General features: G+C 45.1%; 1 protein-coding gene across 1 annotated transcript; it reads left to right on the top strand.

Annotated features, from left to right (window-relative positions):
• The first annotated feature begins 187 nt into the window (after window positions 1–187).
• Window positions 188–22865, top strand: Nsdhl (NAD(P) dependent steroid dehydrogenase-like). The gene is made up of 8 exons (XM_042680375.1): window positions 188–270; window positions 6034–6145; window positions 8723–8881; window positions 12596–12742; window positions 16292–16420; window positions 18885–19027; window positions 20614–20716; window positions 21629–22865. The coding sequence occupies exons 2-8, from the start codon at window positions 6074–6076 to the stop codon at window positions 21959–21961; spliced, it is 1086 nt and encodes a 361-aa protein (XP_042536309.1). The 5' UTR covers window positions 188–270; window positions 6034–6073; the 3' UTR covers window positions 21962–22865.
• Window positions 22866–24812: the final 1947 nt, after the last annotated feature.

The following is a 24812-nucleotide window of genomic DNA, read 5'->3' as shown; positions in this document are numbered from 1 at the left end:
CAGAAGTGGGTGGTGCTAACCTTGCAAAGCCGGATCGCGGGGGCAGAGGGCGGTGCGGTGACGACCGAGGCCTGCCTTTATTGGACGAGGTCACGATAAAAACATTGATTGGTTGAACCGGCTCCGAACTTGGCCAATCCCCTTGCTGGAGAAAGCTCGGCTGATTCTCGGCTCACACCGGCGCGGAGAAAAGGGAGGCTCCGGATCTGTAGCGCACTGTGGACTAGCTCCAAGCAAGCTGAGGCTGGCCTGTAGGATATCTACAGACAGGTAAGAGTCACTGTCTCACCCTTGGAAGCCACTTTGTATCGGCAACAGGCCTGGGAGAAGGGTTGGGTGGGATAACCTACGTCTGACGGATGAGGGAGGGGCCAGAAAAGATGTGACCAGGGCTGTTCTCAAGGACAGCTCAGACCCTGCAGGGGAAAAAGGGGGTGTAGAGTTGTCTCCCACCTACAGAGAGCAGATTCAGATGACGCTTTTTCTTTGAAACGTATCCCTTTAAGAAAAAAATCCCTTGAGGTCTCACGTGAGCCTAGGCAGCCTGGGTGGAGAGCTGGGGTTCTTGGAAATGAAAGGACTGACAGCTAGCATGGAGGGTCGAGAGGTCATCAGAATACAGCTTGACATCTAAACGTTTGACCCAGAAAAAAGAACAGTCCCCTCCTGTACATACTTAGTCGAATTTTGGAAGTGATGTGCTTCGGGAATTAAAAGGTTGTGGGCTAAATTGCAACCCCCTCGTGGACCTGAACATCCAGGGTCCTCCATCATCTGCTGCCCTTCAAGTTTAGGGGCAAAAATTTAGCCCAAGTTTTTCAGGCTGTGGGAAGGCTGGGACATATTAGCACTCCATAAATGGAACTTTTCCCCTTTGCTCCTTCCTCTTAAAGCAGTGAACCCAGTTCCAAAGCTGCTGTCATCTCTCTCTCTCTCTCTCTCTCTCTCTCTCTCTCTCTCTCTCTCTCTCTCTCTCTCTCTCTCTCTTTCTCTCTCTCTCTCTCTCTCTCTCTCTCCCTCTCCCTCTCCCTCTCCTCCCCTTCCCCTCTCCCTGTCTCCCTCTCTCCCTCTTCTCTCTCTCCTCTCCTCTTTGTCCCCTGCAGCTACTGGACATTACCTTAGCCCCCTCCCTCAAGGTTGTCACTATACTATTTGGACCACACCTCCACTTCTAGAATTTTGCTGGTTAGTTGGAAATAAGAGTCTCATGGATTTTCTTTCCCACGCTAGCTTTGAACTATGATCTGCAGACCTCAGGCTTCTGAGACGCTGGGATTAAAAGCTGAGCCACCAGAAACTGGTGTGTTTTGTTCTTTGTTGCAGGAGAAGAATCTTCCTTTACTTTATTTCTAATGCTCCAGAGGAACAGGTTAGTTGCTTAGTAAACTTTGGCTGAATGACTGCTCATTAGTCCTCCACTTTCCCACCATTCACCTCTGTACTCAGCCCTGATCTACCAGGCTAATCCACCTCATGAGCAACTCTGGTGAAGTCAGTGTTCTGCTTATAGTCAGTGTCCTGATTATAGTGTAAAGTTCATATGAACTTCCTGCCTAGGATCATGCCTGCTAACCCTACTGACTTCCTGTCTCCATATCCTGTACTGTAGTTTGGCTCTTAATTGTCTTTCAAAGGCCAATCTATTGAAGGTTTGGCCTCCAACCTGTAGTGCTATAAGATGATTGTACAATCTTTAGGGGCGGGGCCTTAGTGGACAGAAGTTAGGCCATGGGAAACATGCTCAAAAGAATTATGAGGGCTGGGAATGTGGCTTAGTGATAGAGTGCTTGCCTAGCATGCGTGAAGCCCTGGGTTCCATTCCTCACTACCACATACACAGAAAAAGCTGGAAGTGACACTGTGGCTCAAGTGGTAGAGTGTTAGCCTTGAGCAAAAAGAAGCTCAGGCCCTGAGTTCAAGCCCCAGGACTGGCAAAAAAAAAAGAGAATTATGGGACTCAGTCTCGTTTTTCTTTTGCTTACTGGCCACCATGAACTGAACAGCCAGCTTCCTGCACTACATGCTCCCAGCATTATATACTGTTATCACCACAGACCCAAAGATCAGGACCAAGTAATCATGAACCAAAACTTCTAAAACCATGAGCCAAAATAAACCAGTCCTCTTTTAGTATTGGTTGTCTCAGGTGGAAAGTTGCTTAACCACGCCTTGCTTCCCAATCAGCAGGGCAGCAGCCTGACAGTAGGTATAACAAATGCAAACTCTGCATAGGGTATGTGCCAACTATGTGACCCTGAGCCATTGCTTTGACCTCTCTGAGCCTATTTCTTATTTATTAAGTGAGATCAGAACTGTCTACCTAATTGAATACTTTTTGAACCCTAATGGGATATGTACTATTTAGAAAGGCCTGACATTTAGCAGCTCTTCAAACAATACTAGTACTTTTCTCTGGTTTATGATGGTCATTTCCCCTTCTGGCTGTCTCAGGCCTACAATCCATCTCTTCACACTATAGCCAGGATGATCTGTGGCACTCTGCCACAACCTGTGATTTCCAGGGGTATATAGTCCCTTCATGTTGTCAACTTTGCTCCCAGTCTTGCTCCACACTTGTAGTGATACAACTTCCAAAACATGCTGGCTCTATGCCACCAACTCATTCTTCCCACCTCACCCGACCCACCTGCCTACCTATATTCTGCAGGCTTATTCTTCTTGGTGACCAAACACTTTTGATTCCTTGTAACTCCCTGGATCCCTCACAGTAGGGTGGGCTCCTTGAAGGCCCTGCTGCTCTATTTGATTTTTGCCTAGCTGACTTTTGGTAGCTTGTGAATGCAAGAATGAATGAATGAACGCTCACATGTTCTTTTACAAGTTATAGCTCTGCTTTTACCCCTGGGGGCTTGATTTAGCCTCACAGCAGCTCTGGGTAATCAGTGGCTATTTTCTACTTGTGTGTTAACCAGATGCAATAGAGTAATCCAATAGAGAGCCATTGAAACCTAGGATGAACACATTATGAGCAGGTAGGTACCAAGGAAGCAGCTCATCTTTCCTAGCTAGTGGGCCTGCGCACAGAGGGCAGTTAAGCTAGGCTTTGAAGGATAATGGGAAGTTCACTGTGGAGAGGGTACAGTAGGAGCTGAGATCACAGCCATGCTGAAGGTTCCTGAGTAAATTCAAAACTAGGCATTCTGAGTTCTCAAAGGAAATGAACAGAGAGACTAACTGCACTGAAATATAAGGTCATCTCAGGTCCCTGGATTGTCCCAGTGTAGTACTGGGTCACCTGAGACTTCTGAAGACAAATGCCATCTTAACCACTGATCCTAATCCATGCTTCCTCCCCTTTATCAGATGTTTGCATACTGAAAACAGAGGCGTTCACTCATTTTCTTTTTGTTGCTTGTTTTGTTTGCCTGGCAGTTTATTTCTTTTTTACAAGGTTCCTGCTTTGCAGTATTTTCTCCAGTAAATGTATGTGAAAATATATGCTGGTATAAAGTAACTCCTGGAGGTTCCCAGCTCAGTTCTCCATATCGGAATTCCACACCCAGTGGTAGTAATGAAACTCTGCTTTCCCAACTCCATCAGCTGAGTCTTTTGTAGACGTGCGTTTGTCCATTTGTTTTTGTTTTTAATCAGTTGTGGGGCCTGAACTCTGGCCTGGGTGCTATCCCTCAGTTCTTCAGCTCAAGGCTAGCGCTCTACCACTTGAGCCACAGCGCCACTTCTGGTTTTCTGAGTGATCTATTGGAGATAAGAGTCTCACGGACTTTCCTGCCTGGGCTGGCTTTGAACTGCCATCCTCAGATCTCAGCCTTCTGAGTAGCTAGGATGACAGGTATGAGCCACTGGCGCTCAGCTCCATTTGTTTCTTTTTTTTTAAAGGCAGATCAACTCTGGCCATGAGCTCACACTCGCTGCCTCCTCTGCACTTCTTTTTCTATTTCTGGTATTGGGGCTTGAACTTAGGGATCCTGCTCTCCCTATGCGTTTTCTGCTTATGGCCTTTCTTCTATATCTAGGAGTAAGTAGTCCAGAACTTTCTCAGCAGAAATCAGATTGGGCTCCCTCACTTGTCTTCATGGAATCCTATCAGGAGCCAAAGGGAGTAAGGCAGGTGAATGTCACCAGTATGAGCTAGGTCTCTTTTCCTAGCCTAGAACATTATCACAATGAGATGGTAAGTGCACATCCTGGTTTTTAAAGATCTGAAGACTCACATTCTAAAGGAAGCAGATCTGAGGCCTCTGCTCTGTAAACCTTCACAATTCACCGCCCCCTTTTTAGGGTATTTTTCTTAATCATTCTGAGATCCTTTATTCTAATGTATATACTTGGCAAAAGTGACATCACAGAATATGTACCATTTTAACCACAGTTTACTGGAGTGGCAGCGCCTTCCCATTGTGGTACAACCATCACCACCATTCAACTCCGAGCTCTTTTCATCCTGCAAAACTAAGTCTGTGCCCATCAGTGGTCATTCCCCTCCCACCTCCCACCAGATGCTTATCTCAGTCTCTGAATTTGATCTTTCAATAAGGGTTCCCCATATGAGCACACTTAGTATTGTTCTTTGGTGGCTGGTGCTTTTTGTTTAGCATGATGTTCTCAATGTTCATCCTTTGATCTTAAGATGGAAGGACATCCATCAGGGTAGCTAATGGATTTTGTTTATCCATTTGTCCATCAATGGACAGCCAGGTTGCTTTCACCTTTTGACTATAGAAATTATTGCTGCTAGCCAGGCACTGGTGGCTCACACCTGTAATCCTAGCTATTCAGGAGGCTGAGCTCTGAGGATTACGGCTCAAAGCCAGCCCGGGCAGGAAAGTCCATGAGACTCTTATCTCCAATAAACAACCAGAAAACTGGATGTGGCGCTGTGGCTCAAGTGGTAGATCACTTGCCTTGAGTTGAAGAGCTGAGGGACAGCGCCCAGGCCCAGAGTTCAAGCCCCATGACCAACAGAAAAAGAAAATTTTGCTGCTATGCACATTTATAAATGCATAAATGTATGTTCCAACTCTTTACTTTCCATTTGGGGGGATATATACTCACAAGTGAATTTGGTAACATGGTAATTCTTTGCTTCATTTTTGAGGACCTACCACATTTCCACAGGGGCTGCAGGATTTTACATTACCATTGACAGGACACAGAGATTCCAATTTCTCCATACCCTCTCCCAATATGTGCTATTTTCTGCCTCTTGGCTCCAGATAGTAGCCCTCGTAATGGATGTGAAACATTCTCTCATTGTGCTTTTGATTTACATTTCCCTCAGGATTAGTGATATTGATCCCCATTTAATATTGTAGTAGCCATCTGTTCTCTTAAGCAGTAGCTTGTGGCTCACCTATTATCCTAGCTACTCAGAAGGCTAAGATCTGAGGATCATAGTTTGAAGCCAGCCTGGGCAAGAAAGTCCATGAGATTCTTATCTCTAATAAATTACTGGAGTAGCTTTTTACAGTTCATGAAAGGGGTAGACCCTTAAACTCTGGACTCCTGGCCTGTGTACCATCTAATGACCACCCCAAGAGACAGAATAATTGAGACATGTAAGTGTCATAGAAAAAGCTGTAATTCAAACAACGTTCTTGTTGCAACTGGTAAATGAGGTTATTTGACTGCTTTCCAATTTGCCTCTAATCCAGGTCTATGATGAGTTATGGGCCCAGCCATGGCCTCCCTCACAGGAACATGATTCAGCCACCAGCTCCAGCTATGATTCAGCTATCTGTGAAAATTCAGCACCTAGGGCTGGGAAGGTGGCTTAGTGGTAGAGCACTTGCCTTGCATGCCTGAGGCCCTGGGTACGATTCCTCAGCACCACATAAGCAAAAAGAAAAAAGCCAGAAGTGGCGCTGTGGGTCAAGTGGTAGAGTGCTAGCCTTGAGCTGAAGAGCTGAGGGACAGCGCCCAGGCCCAGAGTTCAGGCCCCACGACTGGACCCCCCCCCAAAAAAATAAAAAAAGAAAAAGAAAATTCAGCACCTGCCTAAACACTAACAGCTAAAGATGTAACACTAGTGTCTGTCTCTAACCCTGCCTTTAGGAAGAAAAGTTGATTGCATAAAGCCATACTTGGAACCACAATGGAACAAGCAGTTGGTGAGCCAATCAGAGACCGAGGGGCACAGACTCTTCTGACAGAGGATATTCTCAAAGTGAGTACTGCCATGAAAAAGGTTAGCAAAAATCAGGTAGGAGGAAGTCAGGCCCATATATATTAGCAAGCCATTGACATTGACCGGTATACTAAGAATGTACTTAAAGCCGCCTACTGGTGGCTCTCCTGTAACTACTCAGGGGGTTGAGTACTGGAAGATCATGATTTGAAGCCAGCTCAGTAAAACAGATCTATTATACTCTATCTCCAATTAATCAGAAAAAAATGCCAGACTGGCCGTGTGGCTCAAGTGATACAGTTCCAACTATGAGCAAGAAAGCCAAGCAAGAAATATAAGTCCCCAAGCTCAAAACCTGACACCAAAAAATATATTTAATACATTTACTAAATTAGTCAATTCTGAGTATGTTTATTTAAGATATATCAGTTACTTATTCCTGCATAGCAAACAACATCACAATGCAATGGTTTAAAAGAACATCCAGCCGGGAGCTCATGGCTTATACCTGTAATCTAAATAGCTACTCAAGAGGCTAAAATCTGGAGGATCACAGTTGGAAGCTATCCCAGGCAGAAAAGTCTGTGAGACTCTTATTTCAACCACTCAAAGCCAGAGTGGAGGCATGGCTCAAGTGGTAGAGTGCCAGCTGAGCAACTGGGAGGCCCTAAATTTTTAAACAATAATTTCTTTGGTCCTGACTGCAGTTTAGGCTGGGCACAGCTGGGGGACTGGCCACTGGTCTCCTCTGGCTCACTCGTAGCTCCAGTCACAGGACCCCAGGACTCACACATACTTCTGGAAATAGTAGTTGGGCTGTCATGATACAGCTCTTTGTCTTCATAGCGTCTCCAATAGAGTACCCTAGGCTTCCTGGTAGATTGGCAGAAACTTTTCCAGAGGGAGGCAGTAGCAAGCACTAGGCTTCCTAAGATCTGCCTGGTGTTGCAAGTCTTAGAAAGGACTTGAAGGAACTACTGAGCCCAGTCAGGCCTCCTAGTGTGTCTTCACATAGATATGCAGGTGAGGTGTTTATTTAAATTAACTTTTAATGAATGTTACACTTTCAAAAAGTGATCATGTTGCTGAGCACCAGTGGCTCATGCCTATGGTCCTAGCTACTCAAGAATCTGAGAGCTGAGGATTGGGAATCCAAGCCAGCCAAAGCAGGAAAGTACATGAGACTCTTATCTCCAATTAACCACCAGAAAATCAGAAACCAGGCTAGGAATGTGGCTTAGTGGTAGAATGCTTCCCTAGTATGCATGAAGCCCTGGGTTCGATTCCTCAATACCACATAAACAGAAAAGCCCAGAAGTGGTGTTGTTTGAGCACAGAGAGGCTCAAGGACAGTGCCCAGGCCCTGAGTTCAAGCCCCAGTACTGGCAAAAAGAAAGAAAGGAAAAAAAAATCAGAAGAGGCACTGTGACTCAAGGTGGTAGAGTGCTAACATTGAGCAAAACAGCTCAAGGACTGTGCCCAGACCCTGAGTTCAAGTCTTACAACTGACATTAGGAAGCTAAGATGTGAGGATCATGGTTCAAAGCAAGCTCAGGCAGGAAAGTATCTCTAATTAACCAGCAAAAAAGGTAGAAATGGAGCTATGGCTCAATTGGTAGAATGCTAGCCTTTAGCAAGAATGCCCAATAACAGCCCCCAGACCCTGAGTTCATGCTCCAGGACCAGCACACACAAAAAAAAATGTGATTACAGATCAGCTAGTTCTTCATGTGGAGCTCAGAGAAAGGTCTCTTCTGGGCCTCTAGCTCAAGCCACTTACCACTTGCAGTTCCATTTAGGTAATGTAAGTTTTGTTGCTATTTGGCAAGCAGAAAAAAGATCATACCAAACTACCATTGTCACCAAATTTCAAATTTTTATCTTTTTCAGAATAGCCTCTTTTTTTTCACTGATTGACTTTGTAGGAAATGAGTTCTAAACTTAAAGTACTAAAAAAAAGAGCACTTTTGTCTTTTATACATATTCCGTATAAAATTTTTCTGAAAACAATAGGCCTGCTAAAAACAAAGTAAAATGAAAAGGATTGGATAATACCCAGTGGCCTTGATCATTCTCTTTATCTCAAGATTATATTGCAATTAAATTCATTGCTCTTCATGTCTTCCTTTCTTTTTATAGCTTCCCCACAGTAACCCATTCCTGCGTGTGCCTACCTGGTTCCAGTCTGGTGTTCTGTCCTTGTCAGTTTCTCTTGCCTGCTTTGGGCACATTCTCAAATGGCATTGGTTTAGTTTATTGTTTTGTTGTTGTTGTTGAGGGGGAGCTATCGTCTTTGTTTTTGTGAGGGTGTATGTTTTGGGTTTTGTTGTTGTAGTTTTTGCCTGAGAAAAGCATCCAAGGATCACATTTATAGGTGGTTTAATTCACTTGTGCTGGATCCAAAGCATGGATTGGACCATCAAACCCAACAAATATATGTTAGTTCATTCTCTTGTCCCACCTTGTTGATCCCAAGAAAGGTCGTGGTATCAGGCTGTTTCAGACAAGCAAACGTGCCTGCCCTTGTCTCAGTGGCTCGTGCTGTGTGAGCCTGGGCAGTTTATAGCTTCTGATTCTCATCCCACTGGTCCTCTTGCCATCCATCTCTTTCCACAGGTGAAGAAGTGTACAGTGATAGGAGGCTCTGGGTTCCTGGGACAGCACATGGTGGAGCAGTTGCTGGCAAGAGGCTATACTGTGAATGTCTTCGATATTCGCCAAGGATTTGACAATCCCCGTGTGCGCTTCTTTTTGGGTGACCTCTGCAGCCAACAGGTAATGGCCCCTGCAGCCTTTCTGATCTTCCCAAGCACTTCTGTGCTCTGGGGTCAGATACTGAAACCATGTGACAATTTTAGTGCCTGAAAAACAAACCTCCTTTTAAGAGTGTTAAAAGTTATGGGAAACAACACACACAACATTTTCATTACTCCCAATGAATATGTATGTGTGTGTATGTGTGAGGGGAGGTGTGGGGGGGGACACCAAATGTCATAGGAGGGCTATAACAGCTACTGTCCATGCCTTAGTGAGCTGAAGGGGCTGGGTGTCAAGAAAGCCTTACCAGGAAGGTTTTGCTACACATGTCATGGGCTAGAATGTTCCATCCACTGCTGTGGAACACTCTGGTGCTGAGGCATAGGGTATCCAGTTCCTTTTAATTGAGATCTAATTCACAAACCATAAATTTCAAAACAATTTTAAGCATGCAGTATAGTATTTTTCAGTATATCCACAGAGCTATGCAAACATCTCTCACTGTCTAATTCTATAACATTTTTATAACCCCAAAAGAAAATCTTTTTTTCCCATCTACTTCCTGTTCCCCCCTCCTTCCCTTTCTCCCTCCCTCCCTCTTTTTCCTTTCTCTCCTCTCTCCCTCCCTCTCTCCCTCAGTCTCTCTCTCTTCCCTCTCTCACTCCTCCTCCCATGTCTCTTCCAATTCCTGACATCCCCCTTCTGTTTTCAGTCTCTGGATTTCCTCACTGGTCTCCTAGGATGTAATACTTAGTCATTTCTCTTCCAACCTCAGGATTGCCCCTCCTCAAGTTCCTTTTCTCTGTCACTGCTAACTTTCATAGGCCCTAGGCTTTTTTTAACCTCCTTTTCTTCCCCAACTACAGTCACTTTCATGGTGAGCCCTTCCTGATCATAGATTAAGTACTGTCTAGAAGCTTCTAAGTCCCCAGCTGTCTCTGCGTAACACATGGCTCTCATACCCTCCTCTAACTATCTCAGCCAGGATATCTCACAGGCATTTCTGCTTACCCAGCTCCCTGCCACGTCCTCCTCCCCTAGCACAGCAAGCTTAGCTCATTCCTCTAATCTTCTCATGTCCATAAATGGCCTAGTGTCTTTCCCTTAGATTCATCCTGAAGTCCTTTCTCTCATCCCTTCCATCTCGTTTATCAGTAGACTACTGCTGACTCTGCTCTTAGTCCACCAACTTCTTTCCCCTTTGATTCGGCCACCTGGTCTAACCCACCATCATCTGTCACTGTTAGAGGCATCCTTTTAATGCAGAAATTAGATCCCTTCTTCACTTCTCTGTGCAGAAGCCTTCAGTGTCAGCCTAATCCATTTAGAGCAAGTGATAAAGGCGTACATAATGCATATCGCAGGCATGATGTGCCTGTCAGACTTCACTCCTCCCGCCTTTCCCTCATTGTTCTGCTCCAATGAACCACCAGAAAATTGGAAGTGGTGTTCTGGCTCAAAGTGGTAGAGGGCTAACCTTGAATGAAAAAGCTCAGGGACAGTGCCCAGGCCCTGAGTTCAAGTTCCATGACCAACCAAAAAAAAAGAAAAGAAAGAAATGAACATTTCAGGTAAAAGGAAACTGTACTTTGCAGAAGAATGCCAACTAATGAATATAAAGGGTATATACTAAAAGATGAATGCCCTCGTTTGCCACCAGCATGCTGTGCAGTGTCCAGGCAGGGAGCATCAGTATGATACAAGGAGGAAAGGTAATTTTTGGGTGGCCGGATTCTTTCAGCCTTTTGTCAAATGATCCAACAGCATTGCCAACAATAGAACAAACCTGTGCCACCCAAGGTTTGCATGTCCTGACAACATACTACACTACTGTGCAATTCCTGCCCAAACAATTATGTCTTAATGGAATCATAAAGAAATAGACAAATGCAAATTAATGGACAGACTGTAAAGTAGCCAACCTGACCCTTTGGCAAAGACAGAAAAAGAAACATAGGAAATTCTTCCAGATTAAGAGAGATGGAAGAAACAGAAGGGCCAAATACAGAATGTAATAGGTGATGGGATATGAGACTCCTCCCCCCCAAAATAAAAATGACTGTAAAGTACATTGTCAAGAGAGAGAAACTTGAGACTAGAGTAATTGTTGGATGAGATTATCCAATGTGTTGGGATCTTCTCTGTGTTCATTGTTTTCTGGTTATTTGAAAGAACATCTTTGTTCTAAAGAGCCAGGTAAAGAATTTCAGGGCACATACATGAGGCCTGCACCCGACTCGAGTGGTTTCTACATGAATTGTGTGTGTACTGAGAAAGGAAATTGAGACAAAAATGCCAATGGTAAAGCAAGGCATATGATCTGTAATTGTCGTATTCTGGTGAAAACTATGAGGCAGACCTAGAATTCATTCCTTCATTAAGATTTGGAAAAATGGTGGCATGCTGTCACTCTGTCTTCCGTTACTCAGATCTTTGTAACTGACCCAGATCCAATGGTTGATTTTTCCCTTTACTTACGTGTTTCACACACACACAAAAATATTTTTTTGCAGTACCAAGGCTTGAACTCAAGGCCTTGTCCTTGAGCTACACTTCAGCCACCGTTTCATAAATAACTCTTACTGTTTTGTGTATGCACGTGCCAGTAGTGGGGCTTAAACTCAGGGTCTGTCACTGCCCCTGAGCTTTACTGCTTAAGGCTACTGCTATACCACTTGAGCCACATCTCCACTTCCGGCTTTTTGGTAGTTTATTGAAATTGAGTCTCATAGACATCCTTGCCCAGGCTAGCTTTGAACCATGATCCTCAGATCTCAGCCTCTTCAATAGCTGGATTACGGCATGAGCCACCAGCACCCACCTAAATAATTCTCATTTTTATTGATGATCATATTGTCCCTTCTTGACCAGCAGAAGCTTCTTCATGTTGGTTTGAGGCTCTCTTATCATATGTCCAGTAGCTTGGCAAACTTCCTTACCTTCTCATATTACATGATTGTGCTGTGTATCTTGTGTATTTCCTGCCTCCAATCTGCAACTAGCCATTTCCCCCAGGAGGGTTCCCTTTTATTAGCAAATTAAATATACCTGCTTTTAAGTCCCTTTTGGGTTGCTATGTTGTCTGGCTTCACAGGTAGAACTACATGTCTGCATTGCTTGTTACAGTGTTTTGAATGGTGTGAGACTTTTTCATGGAAGCTATATGTCTATGAATTCACCTTCCTCAGGTGGGAGTTTTGTCTGCTAGATCCCCTGAACATGTAGAGGGATATTGCATCCATCTATATCACAGGCTTCTCATACTCCAAACCCATTTCTATTGGGGACTAGTTAATGGGGCAGGGACAATTAAAATCAATTAAATTGCTAGGCGCTGGAGGCTCACACCTGTAATCCTCGCTACTCAGGAGGCTGAGATCTGAGGATCAAAGTTCAAAGGCGGCCTGGGCAGGAAACTGTGTAAGACTCCCATCTCTAATTAACCACTAGAAAACCGGAAGTGGTGCTGTGGCTTAAAGTGGTAGAGTGCTCACCTTGTGCAAAAGAGCTTAGGGACAGGCCCTGAGTTCAAGCCCTATGACCAACAAAAACTTGGTTTCTGTCCATGTATTTCTGTATTGCTTGACTCTTTTATAAGAGTATGTTTCTGTGTTTATAGAATTTTGAGTCAGCAAGGGACCTACTAGCGATAGATTGGAGAGTGAAAATATGAGAAGACTGTTGACCTGCCCAAAGGTAGAGTGATTCTTTTGTCTCTGTTTGCTTTTCTAGGACCTGTACCCAGCTCTGAAAGGTGTTAGCACAGTTTTCCACTGTGCATCACCACCACCATCCAGTAACAACAAGGAACTCTTTTATAGGGTGAATTTCACTGGCACCAAGAATGTCATTGAAACCTGCAGAAAGGCTGGGGTTCAGGTAAGGGGAACTGCAGGGAGTGTTGTCAGGAATATGCGGTGGCCTGCGGGGGGGATTCTACTTATTGTCTTCCTCCACTCACCCAGGGTTTCCTCTTAAATGTTGTAAAGGTCTTTGAAATTCAGCCCTGGTGGTCATGAAGGATCACTTGCAAAGGCCAATTGGGTTTTCAATATTCTATCTGCATACAAATAGACCATCTGAAGACTTAGGTTCTTTGATCAAAGAGCTAGGAAATTTAGCCATTGCTTGTATTTTCAATTGTGATAGTCTACGTGACCATTTAAGTATGCCTTTCAACCATGTTGTAGTATCCCTTCCATGGCATTAAGTATGTTCACATTGTTTTGCAACCATTATCTCCATCTGTCTCTAAAACTTACCTTCCTACCTGACAAATCTTATGCCTCTTAAACAGTGTCATCATGACTCCCTCCCCTTAACCTCTGGCAACCACTGTGTCTTTATGAATCAGACTACTTTACAACATTCCCATGAGTGGCCTCATACAATATTTGTCCTTTTGTGAGTCTCATTTCACTTAGTGTAATGTCTTCAAAGCTCATCCATGATGTAGCATGTGTCAGAATTTCCCTTTTGAGGAATGACGTTTCTTCATTTTCCTTCATCCATCAGTGAACACCTGTCTTCCTTTAACCTTTAGGCTGTTACGAATAATGTTACTGTGAACATGGGTGTGCAAATACCTGTCCCAGTCCCTGTGTTCAATTCTTTTAAGTCTATACCCAGAAGTGAGATTCCTGAGCTTGGCCATAGAGTAATTCTCTGTTTAACCTTTTGATGACCCAGCACATTGTTTTCCAGGCTTTACGTGCATGTGCATGTGCATGTGCGTGCGTGCGTGCGTGTGTGTGTGTGTGTGTGTGTGTGTGTGTGTGTGCACGTGCACACGTGCCATCTGGTCCTAGGGCTTGAACTCAAGGGCCTGGGCACTGTCCTTGAGCTTTTTTGCTCAAGACTAGCACTCTACCACTTGAGCCACAGCTCCATTTCCCAAGCTTTCCTTATGTTTTATTTTTTTATTTTTATTTTTTGACATTTTTTTAAATTGTGAAAATACCATACAGAGGGGTTACAATTACATGAGCAAGGTAATGAGTACATTTCTTATCAAGCATTGTTGCCTCCTCCTTTGTTTCCCCTTCCCAACCCTTCCCATTTCCCCCCATCCCCACCCCATCCCCCTCCTTATGTTTTAAAAGAGAAAAACATTATTAGGTGCTGGTGGCTCACACCTATAATCCTAGGTATTTGAGCAGCTGAGAACAGGAAGATCATAGTTTGAGGCCAACGTGGAAGAAAGTTTCCAAGACTCATTTGTAACCCATAGCTGGGTACAATGGCATTCAGCTGTCATCCAAACCTACGTAAGAAGCTGAGATTGGGAGGATCAAGGTTCTAGCCCAGACAGAAAAGTCCACAAGACTCCATCCATCTCAGCAGAGGGAAGCTAGATATAACAGCATATGCCTGTCATCTCAGCTAAGATAGGAAGCCTAAAATAGGTGGTTTGCAGTCCAGACCCTATCTCAAAAGGAACCAGTGACAAATGGGGCTGTAGGTGTGGCTCAGTAGTAGAGCACCTAGATAGTAAGTGTGGAGGAGGAAAAATACTGTGTTTGCTTATAGCAAATAGAAATGCATGATTCGGGCCTGGGGTGATATGCATTCCCACCGGATGGTAGCTTGCTGCACTGTTAGAAATTCTGGTCCTCAGCTGGCCTTGACAGCACTCCCACCACTGAGTGTAACAGCTCCCTGACAGTGGTGTGTGCCACAAGGCAGGGTAACTAGGAGCAAAATTTGCAGGGATCTGGGGGCTTTGCTCCTTGTGAGTATTCTTCTAGTTGCAAGCATATTTATTATCCACTGGCCCAGCAAGAACAGGCAGCCAAAGAAGTCTTCTGGGCTTCCATCAGTACAGTAAGAAGCTGCTACGTACTATAAGCAGCTTGTCATAGGTATTCTTGTCCTGCCTGAGCCTCTTCCTGGGCTCTCCCTTCAGTAACACTGGCCTCTACATGTGCCTTTACCAGAAAGTCCAAGTCTCAGCATGGGGCTCAGTATGTGGTGATTACAGATCTCCTAAATGGCTAGGACTGTCGGTGTGAGCCACTGGGGCTCAATTGGGATTGTTGTAATTGTACTGAACTAGGTAATTTCACACAGACTTCATAATCTTCCAAATACTGAGTCTTGCTATCTGTATGAGATAGCTCTCTAATTAATGCCTTTCAGTGGAGTTTTATATTGTATTTCATAAAGGTTTTGCATGCCTTTCATTGCATTTATGCCTGTGTATCTCATTTTTGATACTTTATTTTAAACTACATGTTTAACTATGGCTAATGTTTAAGACTGGTTATTATATTACATTTTCGATCATTGCTAAAATGTAAGAATATGGTTAATTTTTGCATATTGAATTTGGATTCCATAACTTTGCTGAACTCTGTTTTCTGTATGTTTAAGCACATGGTTAATTTTTGCATACTGAATTTGAATTCCATAAATTTGCTCCATTCTAGTATTTTTTATATGTTTGCCTATGTGTAGATATTTTTATCGTCTGGGAATGATAGCACTTTGATTTCTTCTTTTCAAATTGTTACAATTCTGTGTTTATCTTATCCCACCACTCTGGCTAGGATTTCTAGAAGAATCTTGAATAAAAGTGGTAAAGATGTGATGTTATCTGATGGTGTTTAGTGTTGGATGAGCTACTCTTAACCAAAAGCTGAGGGCTGTAATAGCTTTCTTCTTTTCTTTCAATTTTGTTTTCTTTTTGGATAGTGCTTCAGGGGATTGAGTTCAGGGCTTCATAGGTGCTAGGCAAGTGCCGTGCTTGGAAAGCATTTCTAAAGTTACATGCGGGCACATATGCATATATTTACATGTGTTTGTACCTGTGTATTTACATGTGTTTGTACCTGTGTGTTTACATGCAAGGTTAATATCAGACTAACCAGTGAACGGGTTTTTTTTTTTTTTGTTTTTGTTTGCTGGTTCTGGGGTTGAGCCTGGGTGCTGTCCCTGAGCCTCTGTGTGCTCAAGGCTAGCGTTCTACCACCTGAGCCACAGCATCACTTCCAGCCTGAGTCTCATGGGGACTTTTCTGCCCAGGCTGGATTTGGACCATGATCCTCAAATCTCAGCCTCCTGAGTAGCTAGGATTGCAGGGGTGAACCACCAGTACCTGGCTTAACCAATGAACTATTACAGATAGACATCTCCCTAGAAGTTTATGGCGATGAGAATAAAACCATGAAATTCATTGTTTTAGATTGTAATGCTATAATAATGTTTGGAACCTGCATAGATGTGAGAGTATTGACCGGTGAATTCACTTTAGAAGATATGAAATGTGCTCTGACTACTGACTTGTGCAGAGTGCTTCGTGAGTGGGGCTGGGAAAGAAGGGTGGGACTAGGAAAGAGGTGCCGTTTCACTCCTGCTCATCCATGACCCCTGAGCTGTTGGCATTGTAATTATTCCTGACATGTTTTCCTTTAAATCTTCCTCTGCCAGAAACTCATTTTAACCAGCAGTGCCAGTGTCATCTTTGAGGGCACCGATATCAAAAATGGAACTGAAGACCTGCCTTATGCCATGAAGCCCATTGATTACTACACAGAGACTAAGATCTTACAGGAGAAAGTACGTATTCTGAACTGGTCGAGTGAGTGGACAGCTGAAGGGTTTACATTTCTAAGAAAAATGCATATGAACATATGTTCATAGGAAGTTAGTATTCTGAGGCCCAAATGACAAACCTTGAAAGTAAGATATGTGGGTAAAATGGAATTTAAAAATAAGAATAGAGGGGCTGGGAAACTGGCTCAGTGGTAGAGTGCTTGTCTTGCATGCATGAGGCCCTGGGTTCGATTCCCCAGCACCACATAAGCAAAAAGAAAAAAAAGCCAGAAGTGGCGCTGTGGCTCAAGTGATACAGCGCTAGCCTTGAGCCGAAGAGCTGAGGGACAGCGCCCAGGCCCAGAGTTCAGGCCCCAGGACCAACCAAAAAAAAAAAAGAATAGAATAGCTTAATGCAGCCTAAGAGTATTGAATTTTCTGTGGATTGTCTCCTTTAAGCCTCACAAGGGTCCTGTTAGGGCACTATTACTATTGTCAGATTACATATGAGGACACTGATTTACATTGGGATCAAGAGACTTCACCCAGGGGCACCTGATTTTCACGTAGCTAGCTTCACCAGCAATCTTGGTTGAGGCTACCAGGGGTCCAGGAAAGTTCTTTATGTCCATCATAACCTGTCCCTCAGTTCATCATAACCTGAAGACACTGGCTGCTCCTGAACTGCAGACAGTTGGCCTTCACTAAGTACCTCTCCTCAACGTTTGCAGTATATCGCTCCCACTGAGCTTTGCTTGCCAAATGAGTACTTACTGAAATGGAGCTTGATACAGAACCAATACTAGGCCACCTATGCTGCTGGACACTCTCGTAACTCACAACTGTTCAGTTACTTTCAGCTCACAAAGTCACAGCAGAATCTATGTCGGGGGACTTGAGAGTCTTCCCAAAGCAAGAGGTGCAAGAGTGCCCTTTGGGAAGCTGACATCCTGCATCTAGACTGTGCCTACATGTGCCATGGCACTCTCACCTAGCTCTCATTCCAAAGCCTTTTGTGGGCCCTGAAACAACTTTAGTTACCCTAGAAAAACTATAAACTCTCCGCTTGGGGTGCTGGGACTCCCACCCACAGCTGAACTCACCAGGGCTCAGCAGCTCCAGGCAGATGGCATCAGTCTCACTGGCATGGGCTTTATGGTATTCAGCTAGAAGTCATTATAATCCCTGTTTTAACCGAGCATGGAACAAATGCTTCAGGAAGTTGTCTTTCTTTAGACACAAAACCCATTGCTCTGTATAGCCCTGTGTCCCTGAACAGAACAGTGCGCACAGCTTCTGAGGAATGCACTGTAAGTTGATTTCTGACACTGTGGAAACATCATGCACTTAGACAAACTAAGATCATCCTCAATGATACATTTCTTTCTTTCTTTTTTGTTAGTTGTGGGGCCTGAACTCGGCCTGAACACTGTCCCTCAGCTCTTTAGCTTGAGCCACAGCGCCACTTCCAGTTTTCTAGTGGTTTATTGGAGTCTCACAGACTTTCCTTCCTAGGCTGACTTTTGAACCACGATCCTCAGATCTCAGCCTCCTGAGTAGCTAGGATTACAGGCCTGAGCCACTGACACCCAGCCTAGATAATATATTCCTAAGGGACCACCATGCTATGCTATATGTATCTGTTGTTGACTAAAGTATTATGTGATGCATGATGATTGTGCCCTTGTGTTCTAGCATTCCATACAACCTCACAGAATGCATTCATTCATTCTCTGTCTCTCTCTCTTTTTCTCTCCCTCTCCCTCTCCCTCTCCCTCTCTCTCTCTCCCTCCCTCTCTCTCTCTCCCTCCCTCTCTCTGTCTCTCTCTCTCTTTCTCTCTCTCCCTCTCTCCCTCCCACCCCTCTCTCCCTCTCTGCAATGGTGACAGAAAGAACAGCTGCCTCCTCTAGAGTATTTGCAGCTCATGTCTTTTGGTGACCTGCTGTTGCCCTGTTTCTCCCAGGCCATGAACTTCACACCCTCAGCCCTCTCAGACGCATCTTCTGAGCCCACTTTGGTTTGTGTGAGTCCTCTCCTACAAGGCAGTACAATCAGTATGGATTGAGCAGCCTGAGCCTGGGGGAGATGTGCAGCCAGCACATGTCACTTAAGTCAGGAGTCCTTTGGATGGTGGCCGCCTCACTTGAGGCTCATGGCTGACTCATGAACAGGAATGCTCACATGTTTTCCACAGACTGCTGCCATGGTCCATCTGCTGGATGCATCTGTACATTCTAGCCTTTGAATCCAAATCTAGGCTTTCAATGTAGTCTTGCTGGGTTTTATCTAGCAGTCTCCTGTTTCATCCTGTTTGTACCAGTGGCTACTGTGAGTTATCCCAAGGCAGATAACCAGGAAGCCTGGTAGCCTATATACATGCAGACCACATTGCCTGTGTGTGTCCCATGTGCTGCCCACCCAGCGATGTGCCATCTTGACTCAGGCTGAGAGTTCACAGTGGACATCTTCTTCTGTTTTCTTTTTCAGGCAGTGTTAGATGCCAATGATCCTGAGAAGAATTTCTTAACCATAGCCATCCGACCTCATGGCATTTTTGGTCCAAGGGATCCTCAGCTGGTCCCCATCCTCGTTGAGGCAGCAAAGAAGGGCAAGATGAAATTCATGATTGGGTAAGTAGGCCCCATTTCTTCTCCAGCACTCCCTGATCCAGGTGAACACACATGCAGAGAACACTTTGTGAATGGTGTTAGTGTCTTAGACTATTCAGGCTGCTGGAGCAAAATACCTTAACCAATAGCAGAAATGTAATTGCTCACTGTGCTGAAGGCCAAGAACTCTGAAAGCACTGCATCAACAAGTCTGCTGTCAGGTAAGAGTCTGTTCTGCATAGAGTTCCCTATTGTGTATCCTCACATGGCACCAGAAAAGCAGGCTCACTCAAGCCTCTTTTATAACGGCACTGATCACATTCATGAGGGCAGCGCTCTCATGGCCTAGTCAGCATCAGAGTCCCCACCTCTTAATACCAACACAGTTGAGATTAGGTTCCAACATGCTGACCTTGAGGGGACACACATTGAGTAACCTCTTACCTATATATTCATTTTCTCAGGCTGCCATAATAAATTACCACAAACATAATACTTAAAACAATAGAAATTGTGGGCTGGGAATGTGGTTTGGTGGTAGAGTGCTTGCCTAGCATACACGAAGCCCTGGGTTTGATTCCTCAGTACTATATACACAGAAAAAGCCAGAAGTGGTGCTATGGCACAAGGGGTAGAGTGCTAGCCTTGAGCACAGAGAGGCTCAGGGACAGCGCCCAGGCTCTGAGTTCAAGCCCCAGGACTGGCCAAAAAAATAGAAATTGAATTTCTCAGTTATGGAAGCCAGAGAGATCCACAATGCAGATGTTGGAAAGGTTCGTTCTATCAGCTGTGTGAAAGAATGTGTTCTAGGCCTATCTAAGCTTCTGGTGATGGCCATCAATCTTTCATGCTCCTTGCTTGTCAGTACATCCATCACTCCTCACTCGGTTACCGTTTTCATATGGCTGTCATCTTTCATTTCTTTGTCTAAATTTTCCTCTTATAAAGCCATCAGTCATTGGATTTAGGCTCATCCTGCTCCATAATGACCTTAGCTAATTAAATGTGCAAGGCTCCATTTCCACCTAGGGTCACATTCATAGGCTCCAGAGGGACATAAGTTTTGGAAGGACACTATTTCCTTGTATCTGTGTATCCTCTCAGGCAGGCTGGGAAAAACCTTTCTATTCATGTTTGGAAAGTAAGGAAAGTGAGCCTCAGAGGGGTAACAATTGGCTTAGAGTCAAGGATTAAGGCCCTGACTGTTTGCATCGTCTTAGAAGGAAATTTAAGATGTTACAGTCCTTCCCAAGGAGAACAGATGGCCATGGGCCCTAGAGCTGACAGTAAGTGTGACTGTCTCCCAAACATGTCTTTTTCCTCCATCTCTTTTGTTCCTCCTCCTTTCCGTTTATTTTTTTCCCTTTGGTGCTGGTCATGCTGGAATGATGTAGGCAAGGACACTAAGCTTCCACAGTCATTGTTGGCCCTAGAACTCCTGTTCTAGGGCCCTCATCTGTTACAGGCATCCAGATGGGCCGTGGGGAGCACTCTCAAAGTACTTGTGCTGTAGATGGCAGTCTCGGAAATGCCCATGTCCAGGAGCTCTGCTGTGCTCGCAGCCAATTACTCCCATTCTCACTGAGCCATTCCTTGTACATCTACAGAAACGGGGAGAACTTGGTGGACTTCACCTTTGTGGAGAATGTGGTTCATGGACACATCCTGGCTGCAGAGCGCCTCTCCCACGATACAACCCTGGGCGGGAAGGTAAGGCACCTGCTTCTCCCGGCACTTTAAGGCCCCCATTGGCCTCAATGGAGGCCCTCAAGTTGGGAGTTCTGTATTATCATATATCACATATCTTGGGATAACCAAAATGCCAGAGCCAATGAGCTGGGTTTGCCCAAAGACTCAGGATACTGTTCTCAGTGGAGCCTGTCAGTGTAAGCACCCCAAGCTGGATCCCATATCCATTGGGCAGGGTATGTACTCCTCACTGTTTCTCCGACTTCACCCTCCAGTGTCTATTTTTGTCTTGGGTCACACATGCTCACACTGCTGTCACCCCCCTCCATTGGGCGACAGATGTGAATCTCTTGGACTTTTGTGTGCAGCATGTAGAGCAGCAATTGATAAAGCTGCTTAGTCCCCTGACCCCAGGCTTTCCTGTTTTCTCTTGTTTCTCACTCTTGTATTTGGAATCCCTCTATTTTCAGTCTTCTTTTATTCTGAATGTGTGCTGTTTTCCCACAATAGGAATAGGAATAGGGTTAGTGTGGCTTGCTCTAGAATAAGCATAGCGTCTTTGGGGAATGTGATATGGACATGAGATCAGTTTTACCATGAGCAATAATGAAATTAACAAACATAACCTTTCCAAGTTCACTTATAATCCTGCAATCATACATCTAGCTTTCTTTGCCTTCCCTCCCCACGCCTGAATGCTGTCCATTTGCAGACTTGAAGGCAGACTGTGTCATACACTATAGCATCTAAGTACATGGGGAGGTCTCATATTCATTCACCTCATTGTTCAGCTGTTCTGACAAAGAGCTGTGACTGACACGGAATGAGCTGTTTTCCCACAATAGGAGTTATGAATTGAGCTGCCGAGTGTGGCTGAGCTTAGGGGGCCCCGGCTGCAGGGCAGAGGATTCTAACTTCTTGTTCCTTCACCAGGCATTTCACATCACCAACGATGAACCCATCCCATTCTGGACGTTCCTGTCTCGTATCCTCACAGGCCTCAACTATGAGGCTCCCAAGTATCACGTCCCCTATTGGGTGGCCTACTACCTGGCCCTCCTGCTGTCTCTTTTGGTGATGGTGCTCAGTCCTGTCATCCAGCTCCACCCCACTTTCACACCGATGCGGGTCGCACTGGCAGGCACATTCCACTACTACAGCTGTGAGAAAGCTAAAAAGGTCATTGGCTACCAGCCTGTGGTCACCCTGGATGAGGCCGTGGAAAGGACTGTGCAGAGTTTCCATCACCTGCGGAAGGTCAAGTGAGGCACCCGGGAGAGCAGCCAGGCCACTGCCTGTGCTCACCTGTCACTGATGAACTAATTAATCTCCTTCCATCAGCTTTCTTCTGAGATTACAACCCTCTGACTAGTTAGAGGGAAGCGTGTCCTGTCCCTTCCATGACTGGGGGAGTGAGAAGAACAGCAGGCACTGGATTCCTGTTTCTTGAAACAGGAAGCTTCCTATTGTGCTTTGTGCTCTCTTTGTCCCCCTGTACTCCCGCACATTCCTTCCCACAAAGACCATCCTGAAGTCACCCGTTTCGTCCCAGTGGCCTTTTACATGATCCACGAGGCCCATTTGCTGATGAAGGCTGGGGTACCAGATTCTTTCCATGCAGACCAATATGAGAGTGGAAGCCATTAGGCTCTGTTCAAGGGACTACACCTTACCAATAACCTGGAAGCAAAGCAGAAGTGATAGACACATGACTGAGATTTCCAATGTAGATGTTTTGTGATCACAGCATAAATGAATATAATCCCCATTAATCCCTGAGGGGAATGACAACCCTAGTTTTTCACCTCCTACTGTGCTTTCAAGGGACAGTTATAATACCTGCCTACTTTTTTTCCCCAGAAGACATTTCCTTTATCAATAGCATCCTGTCATCCTTGTTAGAGTAAGATGGTGATCTGACCCAGCAATGTGACGTACATGGAAACTTCGCTCCTGCTTAGTGGTCACCATCAAGCTAGGAGACCCTGAGCCAGAGAGAAGAGCCTCTTTCCTCTCCATGGAGTTTTGACAGAACGCTTCAGGCTCACTTCCAAAGAGTAGCAGTTTTTAACATTTCAGCTTTTTCTATTTTCTCATCATATTCAGCTTATAGAACCTGGTTTCTTCTCAGACTAATGGAAATGGAATAATATTAAAGAATTCTAATTTTCTTCTTTGTGTTTGTCCAAGGGTAGGGAGGTGGGTGGGGAGACTAAAGGGAATGTATGCAAGCCATGCAGCTCACGTTACTGAATTATTAGCTTTCACTGAGGAGAGACCAACCCAGCTAGGCCCTCAGGCAAGTGAGATACAAATGTAAGTAAGACACTGTCTTAGGCAGTGGTGTTGACCTGGTGTTGAGCCTCTGTAATACCAGACATGAGATGATGTTCTCACTTAGGATGAATGGTATGAATCCCCAAGGAAGTGGTCCAGCTTTGGCAGGGCAGGTGGTGCATTGAGATAAACCTCGAAGAATAAGGAAATGGCCAGCAGATCCAGACTCTTGGTTGACATTTCAGGCTGAAGAATTCAACAGCTGGGCCTAGTTTAATTAGCAGCATGTTGTGTTTCTCAGCAGTACATGAAATCATGGTGTTTCTTGCTCTCATGGTTGGCTTCAATTCAAAGGCAACAGGCTAGTTTGGGGTAGGAAGCTGCAAACAACAAGGTGAAGACGGATACAAGGGAGTGAGCTTTACTCTATGTGCCTGAGAGACATGTAATAGTTTACACAATTGGCAGTGTGCTCATGGAGGACAGAAACAAAGGAAATGCTCCTGGCCACCCTCTATGGAGCCTGGGAGAGCAGAGAGGCCCATGTAGTGACATAGAAGTAGATTGGAAATGAAAGCTCAATGGAATGCCTGGAAAGAAGTCAGAGCTCAGCACAGAAAGAGAAGGCCCAGCTTAGATGGAACAAGGCTGAGTTCAGCCCCAAAGGAAAAGTACAGGTGTCCTAGGCAAGAGACCAGGGCTACCTGTGAATGTGGTCCAGGTAGACACTGAAGTAGAACAGTCATGAAAACAGTGACCTGAAAGATGAGACAGGTTAATTACAAATAGACCAGAGGAGTCTTCTGGACAGACCTTAAGCTCCCAGCAGACCGACTACATTTCCTCTGTGCCTAGTGAGGGCTTTCATAGTTCCCTGTGTTACCAAGCTCCACACCCCTTTACAGGAAATCAACAGCCAGGAAACCCTGTTTTCTGTTATCTGAAGAGCTCAGGCCCCACTGCAGACCTACTACTAAGTTGAGACTGAAGGTGGGCCTGGCACTCTTATGTCCACAAGCTCTGTGGGTGGTTCCAAACCAATGAACTGTCCTCCTGAGGTCACTGAGCCCAGCCTCAGCCTTGCCCCAGCCACTTCAAGACAGAACTTGCCCCAGGCCCATTTCATCTCCACCCATTCCATTCCTGATGACTGACACCTTGAAGTGACTTCCTGGAACCCATCAAGACCTCTGCGTCTCTTGTGTGGCACTTCCTGTCTGGAAAACCAGGTCCAATGGAAAGCAGTTTTCTCCCAGCTTGGTGATAGCTAACACCCCACTGCCAACTTCTTCCCCATCATCTCCACTGCCCTCGTTCAGATATGTGACACCATCTGCATCTCGGTCAACTGTGTCTGGACAGATCACATCTCCTCCTTAGCCTACCTTCTAGTGTAGTTTCTATACGCATACCAGGGCATCAGATCTATAATAGACCTAAAGTGTGTTTCTCCAACAAAAATGATTTAGCAGGTCCCAGCGTTCTCTAAGCTCCTCCTTCTGCTTCTATTGGACTTCACCTCTGCTGTGTTCCAGCCCAGCGAGGCCATGGTTTCCCATTCCTGCCTTGTCCTACATACCTTTGCTTAGACCACCCAGCTGCTGACATCATCCTTTCTTTGCTGCATTCCCCAGGCCCAGAATAGCCAGCCTTTCCCCACCAAGTCCTGGACTGTTCTGCCTTTTCTCTTTGGATTTCCAGCCTGTGGTTCTTGGTTTTTTGACTTCCTCTCATATGTTCTCTGCTTGCACTCACTGCCCACCCCCTCACCCTCTCCCTTCATCTGGCCAGGGGCTCCTTGGGGGCAGAGCCAATCTGTATCCTTACAGCACAGAATGAG

The sequence above is a fragment of the Dipodomys spectabilis genome, unplaced genomic scaffold (genome assembly GCF_019054845.1).
Source record: "Dipodomys spectabilis isolate Male_0828 unplaced genomic scaffold, ASM1905484v1 ptg000060l, whole genome shotgun sequence".
Taxonomy (NCBI): domain Eukaryota; kingdom Metazoa; phylum Chordata; class Mammalia; order Rodentia; family Heteromyidae; genus Dipodomys; species Dipodomys spectabilis.
Note: the sequence above shows the minus strand (reverse complement) of the source record. Positions and strands in the feature narration are given on the sequence as shown.

Coding starts and splice junctions, on each gene's coding strand:
- Nsdhl (XM_042680375.1), top strand. CDS start 6,074: ATGGAACAAGCAGTTGGTGAGCCAATCAGAGACCGAGGGGCACAGACT. Junction 16,421..18,884: donor CTAAGATCTTACAGGAGAAA/GTACGTATTCTG, acceptor TTTCTTTTTCAG/GCAGTGTTAGATGCCAATGA. Junction 20,717..21,628: donor ATACAACCCTGGGCGGGAAG/GTAAGGCACCTG, acceptor TTCCTTCACCAG/GCATTTCACATCACCAACGA.